The 7,708-nt window shown below is 37.4% G+C and overlaps 1 protein-coding gene across 1 annotated transcript; it reads right to left on the reverse strand.

Annotated features, from left to right (window-relative positions):
- Positions 1–368: 368 nt before the first annotated feature.
- Positions 369–3,862, reverse strand: LOC141641072 (uncharacterized). The gene is made up of 6 exons (XM_074449749.1): positions 3,826–3,862; positions 3,614–3,689; positions 2,205–2,772; positions 1,537–1,724; positions 1,102–1,416; positions 369–816 (listed from the first exon to the last, which is right to left on the reverse strand). The coding sequence occupies exons 1-6, from the start codon at positions 3,860–3,862 to the stop codon at positions 369–371; spliced, it is 1,632 nt and encodes a 543-aa protein (XP_074305850.1).
- Positions 3,863–7,708: the final 3,846 nt, after the last annotated feature.

Below are 7,708 nucleotides of genomic sequence, written 5' to 3' on the forward strand. Positions count from 1 at the left end.
ATAATTGAGATATATAACGGGACGGAAAAGGGTTTAGGGTTGGATTAGGTGTCACCGCTTCGCGGAGCTGCCTAATCCAACCTTAAACCCTTTCCGTAAACAAGTTGTAATAGTAACACTGTTACTATTTGCATATATAAGGAATATTAATTTTTAAGGTATTAATACTAGAGAAAATGTGAAGTTAGATGTATAAAACCCAAGTACTTTAGCTAAAATATCAAGTTCCCATGTCAATTTCTAGAATGAAAATCATTATTTCATCATCACAAACTGAATAATTTTTCAGCATTTCTCGAATGTTAGTGTCACAGCAACACAGTATCCTACTACTTCTTAGTATTACATGTAACTGTTACAGCATGACACTATATACGACTATTTTTTTTAGATACTTTTGCAGCTGCTTCATCAGCTTTGAGAAGAGGGCATGTTCTCTTATCGTGGTCAAATTTTTCTTTGCAGTATGCACATAGTCTCTTGGGCGTTGCTGCCTTTTCAATGGCTTGTGTTTTTACTGACGTCAATCTTTTTCCGCTCGCCTTGTTGTGTGCTTTAACCAGAGGCCGGATAGTGACTTCAGACGACGAGCTGCAACCCAAGAGCATCTCTATTTCTTGATCTTTTTTAAGTGGTTGAAAAGATAATTTCTCCCAGAACTCAACTAGTAACAATGCTAATTCGTCCATGTGAACCGCAGTTAAAGTTTTGAGAACTCCAACGGTTGTACTGAACTCTGCCCATAGCTTGCACACATGGCTGTTATCAGACTGAGCCATACTTGAATCCTCGATGGCATTCCCATTGGAATCAAGCCTAATAATGAAATAGAAAGTTACTGTTTTATATGGTAACAATGTTACTATAATAAATTAAGTGAAACAGTAAGCCAAAGTTCATAAAATAACATTGTTACTATCACAATATATTTGAGTAAGAACTTTTAAAGAGGAACAAAGAAGATGTGTCAGTAATAATGTTTTCGAATCAAACCTGTTAGTTGCATGAGAGTTCTTGGTCCAACGATCTAAAATGTACTTTCTTGGTATTTTTCGAATTCCTTAGCTCTTGTACACCCACACAATATGTCTGCAAAGTAACCCTATTTTTTCAAAGAGTTTGAAAGCACATTCTGTATCCATGGTTGAAAGGTTGAACGTCACCTTGAAAGTTCTGTTTGATTCAGCATCTTTCACAAAAATTATCCGCACATTGTCTTCCTTGTCAAAGTCAGTGATATCACATGATATAGCAGCCTTTACTTCCTCTTGGAGCATCTTAAACACGGCATGTGTGTATACAATAGCACCATGGTTTTTTAAATGTATGTTTGTGTCTAGGTTAGGTAATGAGTGGTCGCTATCATAATCGTCGCACCTTTGTGTGTAGCGCTGCTGCTCCATAGCAATTTGGAACCTAGTAATAATGTGACAAGGGCACCACAACAAATGAATAATGTAACAATGATACAGTAACGGTGTTACTTTAACGTAAGCTATTTACAAAGATTGTAACCAAAGGAAAAGAGATGTTTACCTTATCCAAAATTCGACCAGTGTACCAAAGTGATTTTCATACCACTTGAAAAACGAATTTGCACTTTCGGATCGCTGTGTTGTTCTTAATATGCAGCCAATGGGAAGGTCACGATGGTAAGCAGGAATCCAATGGTTTCGGTCAGTGAACATTGTAGATAACCATTCATTATCTTCCAGCTGAAAAATCTGAAATAAGATTCTGCCATTTCTCTTCAAACTCAAACGGTTCCAAATCAGAGTCCCAAACGACAGCGTTGAAGCGAGTAATAAAGTTGGTGTCTTTGCAGAGTGCTAAACCCACTTAGTCCGTAATCTTTTGCGTTATATGCCACATGCAATAACGATACCGAGCTTGCTTGAAGACAGAGGGGAAGGCCTTTTTTATATCAGGGCATTGATCTGTGATAAGGAATTGGGGCTCCTTTTGACTCATAGCATTCAAGAAATGCTGAAAGGTCCATTTGAATGACTCTTCATCTTCGTGTGACAGTATACAAGGAGCGAAAAATACCGACTTTCTGTGGTGATTAACACCCACGAATGGTGTAAAAACCATATCATACTTGTTTGTGCCATAGGTGGGGTCAAAGCTCACAACATCCCCAAAGAATGAGTAGTTTCTAATTGATGTGGAATCAGCCCAAAAAACTCTCGTGAGACACTTACACGCGTCAACATCATAGGCAAAGTAAAATGGGGTTGGGTGGCTTTGAGCTTTTCAAGACGATCAAGGAAAAGGTCAACATCTCTTTCCCCTATATAACACTTGATATCTCTTTGAAAGTTTTTAAAGTCCACCAATGTAGCAGCTATATTTTCATACCCATGTACAAGCTCCTTAACCTTCCTGAAAGTCTTCCCTACCCCGATGTTCAACTTGGAATTGTCCAATATAAGCGGTTTGTAAAACATGTCAAGGGATCTTGAAATCTTTTCGAGATCTCGATTACCAACAGAGGTGAGACAATGGTTATGAAACTCAGAAAATTCATCAATCATAGCAGGTCCCTCAAGCCCATTAAGAAAGGCAAATCTATCGTAAGCTCTGCAGCCAATTCTTGTGATTTTAACTCGCCTTTTAACCGTTTCAATTGTGAAAGAGCTGTCACCATTATTATGCTCATGGACAGGACTGCAATGCAATTTCTGTTTATTTCCCCTAAACACTTGACGATTGCAGACTATAAATTTTTGGTGTGCTATGCCACTTCGAAGTTTTTTTGCAGTGTAATTCCTGGGAGTAAAACCACATGCGCGTGCGTAGACCCCGTAGAATTAAATTCTTGCCTCAAGTGAGCCGAAAACTGTACCAATTGTAGGTCTGAACTTGCTCTCAACTACACGAATCCACCGCTCACTTCCATTAGGTGTATGAGACAGAACATGATGATTATTTGGTTAAGCATTGGGGTGCTGTTGTACAATTGGTGTGGAATGGACTTGATTAACATTACTGGTCTCTATAATATGAAAGGGAAAAGAGAAGTATTATTTATATTAATAGACGAGCGGGACTGCAAAGGGAAGTCATGTTATAGTAACACTGTTACTGTCACAATATATGTACATAAGGATTGACAGCAGAACAAATATATGCACTCTATTAACCTTACTAGACTCTGTAATGTTAAACGGGGAATAGCACTATTATTCAGCGAAAACTTCATCAAAATAAGGTACTTACACAATTATATAGTAACACGTTTTCACAATTATTTCAGTTCAGTGTTGACAACAAGTTGTAATTTTATAGTAATGATATTACAGTAAGAGGTGTCAAACATTTAAGAATGCTGATTTAATCCCCAAAGTTACTCCAATTTTCATGAAAGCAATCCAGGTTTGAATATGACTATATCAGAACTCAATTTTTTTGACAAACACTTAGAACACATATAATCTAAATCCTTCTAAATTGATTGACCTAAGATTCAACTGATGTCGACGAATTAATGTGAAATAGGAGACAAATTACAATACAGAAGCTCGCATGAGAAATTGAAAATCATAATTGCAATTAAATTGTATACCTATATCAATTCAATCAAAACATTGCATATGAACAACACAAAAACCTAGATCTGGTGCAAATTAGCGTAAAATCATAAGCTTGAGTTAAAATAACAGAATTGCACACTGTGTCAAAGGATTCTTAATGATAAATGGAACTTAATAGCAGGAAATTAAAAGCATCGACAGAAATTGCAAAGCGACATCAATTTAACAACAATGAAAACATGAAATCGAAAAACGAAAAACCTAAAAAGCAAAGGATTTATGAAATTACCTGCGCACATGGTGTTCTCTGTAGAATCGGAATCCATACTAGCAACAAAAAGCCAAAAACAAGGAAAAAGGAATTGTATGAATGAACTGTATTCGAAAACGAAGTGAAAATCAAAATTAGGTTGATTGAATTGAACGATATGACAGAAAGTTGATTGAATTGTTGAATAAGAATTGTTGAATAGCAATTGATTCGTGAATTTGCTAGATTTTTGTTTACGTGAGAACGAAGAAAGGAAACAGAGAAATTCGTAGAGAGAGGAAAAGAGTGAATGAAGAGAGAGAAATTGAACGCGGGATTATGCCTGTCATTGCTTAATAATGTAGGTTATATACTTGTCTCTACATTTAATCTCAGTCGCTCATTCAATCAGAAATCTAATGGTGGAGATTCGTGGCATGGACTCACCTAAGATACCTAGACTCACCGGATGCAATATATATATATATATATATATATATATATATATATATATATATATATATATATATATATATTTATTTATTTATTTATTTTTATAAGAACACAACAATTACGGAAGCAAACATCACCTTTTCTAACAAATAAGAGTATGCACGAAACAGAAGTAAAGTAACCATACTTGTATAAACGGGGGTAAAATAATCTTGAAATCAGAAATGCTAGAAAAACGTATACAACACACAACCTAACTAGTACCATATGATTATCATGCTTCCATCCATACCAACTCACATATCACTTCTATCTCATTTCCAATCCAAACCATTGTACCATCACAACATTCGTCATACAAATACTATACCATATAAACATTGACACCAAGAATCTTATGAAGACACGTATACCAAAATTTAACCACTCATTCAACCAAACTACGACTATGAATCAAGACACGAGGACTCAAACTCAGGAAAACTCGGTCGAGTACCAGCAAGAACTCGGTTGAGTACAAAGTATTCGGTCGAGCATCTAGTACTCGGTCGAGTTTCTAAGAGCAGAACTTAATTTTCCATAACCAACAACCTGAAAATTGTAAATTTTACCAGCAAAACGCATTTCAACCATCTACCAACACAAAGAATTCAAGTCTTAACTACCAAAACAACATAGAAAAGCAAAGTATTGGCCTTATGGCCCGATTACAGTCATCCCAAATAAATCCGAATATCAAAGAACGATAAGAAATCCGACATAAACATTCAACAAAACAAACAACATGAAAAAAACGGAGCTCAAGGATCAGCACCCACATCCCCATCCATGTCCACTCCACCGCATGTGCCTGAAGTCCCCACACTATGATATGGTCCAGCAGCATGCTCACCACCGGCCCATCTCTCTGCGTCATTAAGTTGGCTTCAATAGTAAGCTCCTGGTCGGACTCCCTTGGGAGGTTTAGTTTTCGGTACTTGTCATTAGGAGCACCTAGACCAAAACACAATTTATAACTCCACAAACAACTCTACAATTAGTAAAGAGGCAAATAAAGGTCGGATCCCAAGGGACGGGAATTGAGATGAGATTTTCAATTGCAACTAGTGGTGCCTAGGGGTGTCACAATTTGGGGTTTGAAGTAGAAGATCACTAAACTAAATAGCAATAAAAGTAAACAAGCAAGATGATTAAAAAGGGATGTAAACAATTGATAAAAGGCACTAGGGTGTCATGGGGTCATAGGGGATTCATGGGAATTGATCATACAAACATATTCTCAAATAATAAGCAAGCAATTATTGTTGTGATGGATCGAGTTGGTTTATATCTTACAATCCTAGGAAAGTTTGGGTCCCGGAGCCGAATCGATTAGATTGTACAACACCTACAAGTCGACTTAATTTTCCCTACTCAACTATATGTGATGCCTGTCGTTGTGTGCACCAAAAATAATATTTATAATTCCAAACTACAACTAGCAAGCGGTAGTAAGGGTCGATCCGCAGGGAGGTAGGGAGATAATAGTTGCTTTTATTTTTAGTCTAAGGGTAACAGTTTGAGGGGGTTTTGATATGAATTAAATCTAAATCTAATAACATAAATTAAATAAGCAAACAAAAGTAATGAAGGATGCAAACAATGATAAAAGAAATGCTAAGATGGTCGGTTCACTATAGCTGTGATGGCACACAATCCTAGGTAAGTCCGAAATACAGTCGTGTAGGATGGGTAAAACATGACCTCTCGGTCCAAGTTAACTAGTAGCTCCTTTCGGCCTATGCTACTAGTCCCTAAGTCTCACTAATGCTAGCTCTCGCCTTGAAAAGTGACTCCTAAAGCCTAAATTACTTTATCTCTCGATCTCAGCAATTTAGTTGTCTTTATTCATTAATTAATGCCCTCCCCTATCTCTCGATCTACGGGTTGGTCAAAACTAAGCATCTAACAAGTCTCCTTTCGGTCTCATTGTTAAATATTGCACTTAACGAATCAAACGGTGCTAATCGGACACGAAGTCGGTCGATCGACAAGCTACCCCAGTCGATCGACAAACCGGCTCAGTCGATCGACCATTTAAGCCAGTCGATCGACTAAACCCTAATTCGGGGTCACCTATTCTAATGCCATCTACGCCATAGATCCCCTACATCTTAGCACGAGGATGTTTAGCTACTCATAATAATTCTAACTACAACTACGAAAGCAATTAAAACAGTGAACGAAAGCATGATTAAAACGATTTAACAGTAAATTCGCAATAAAGAAAATTAGGGCTTAAGGGAACTAAGCTGGCAATTCTAACTACGAAGATAATAAACTTAAAGACTGAAATTATGATTGAGAAATACCGAAACTGGAGGCAGAAAGGAAATCCAGATGCAAAATAGCGAACTTTATTGAGAAACTGAAGTATTTGAATTGAATGTAAACTATGCTAAAATCGAGACCTAATGTCTCTGATATCCGATGCCTCCAACTGAATCATAGTCACGTTATATATAAGATACCACACAACTCTTATTTCCTAAAAAGCTAATTACATATGGGCTTCTTAGTCTCGTTGTAATTCTGCGCGTCAGGGTCGTGGAGTGGTCGATCGACCACAGGGACCAGTCGATCGACCACAGGTGCTAGACAGTAATGCATTCTGACGAATTCTACAACGCACACCGATCTTAAAACAGCTGCCATTTCTTCGTTACTGGGTCAAATCAGGCGTTCTACGCGGCGTTGGAAAGCTAAGAGGATAAGCTTTCACCTCCAATTAGAATCACTCGATTATCTGCTCTAGAACTCGAGATATAGCCATCTGAATAAGGCTGCAATGTCGAGAAGTGCTTCTTTGCTTGTTTAAGCTTTGCAACTTGTACGCAACCATGCTTTTGCTATCTTTTAGGCCTTGAAACGCGCGTCAAGCTCATTTCTCGAGTCAATAATTCATGTCAAATCCTATGCCAAGCACTCGGGGACAGATTCGGCTCGATTTCCGCTGAATTCTTCCCATTTCTGCAATATTACACAAAAACACGAAAGTAGACGGAAAAAGGGAATATAGTTGAATAAACTACACATTTGAGCTCTGAAATGCATCTAAAAGAGGGTGTAAAACATCATATTTTGGACACGCATCAAACTTCCCCAAACCAAACCCTTGCTTGTCCCCAAGCAAGAACTAAACTCGATCTTAGGACCTAATGGAACGAGTTCAATCTCAGAGCGAAATGCAACTATAAAGCCTAAACTACTTTAATGCAACAACTAACAATCAATTAGCAATATGAATCATGCAAACGAGTTATGTAGTCGTTAAAAACTGCTGAACCGTCAACTATAGAGACTTATCATTATGGACTCTCATGGGTCGCTCATATCACTCAATAAATCAGGTGAATATATGTAACGATAGAAAGAAGTAATTTTGTAATGACTCTCATCTAACTACGACCTATGAAAACATGCCTGCAGT

Source organism: Silene latifolia, chromosome 2, assembly GCF_048544455.1.
Source record: "Silene latifolia isolate original U9 population chromosome 2, ASM4854445v1, whole genome shotgun sequence".
Lineage (NCBI taxonomy): Eukaryota > Viridiplantae > Streptophyta > Magnoliopsida > Caryophyllales > Caryophyllaceae > Silene > Silene latifolia.

Coding starts and splice junctions, on each gene's coding strand:
- LOC141641072 (XM_074449749.1), bottom strand. CDS start 3,862: ATGGATTCCGATTCTACAGAGAACACCATGTGCGCAG. Junction 3,690..3,825: donor AGAGAACACCATGTGCGCAG/GTAATTTCATAA, acceptor TTTATCATTAAG/AATCCTTTGACACAGTGTGC. Junction 817..1,101: donor AAACTCTTTGAAAAAATAGG/GTTACTTTGCAG, acceptor TTTCATTATTAG/GCTTGATTCCAATGGGAATG.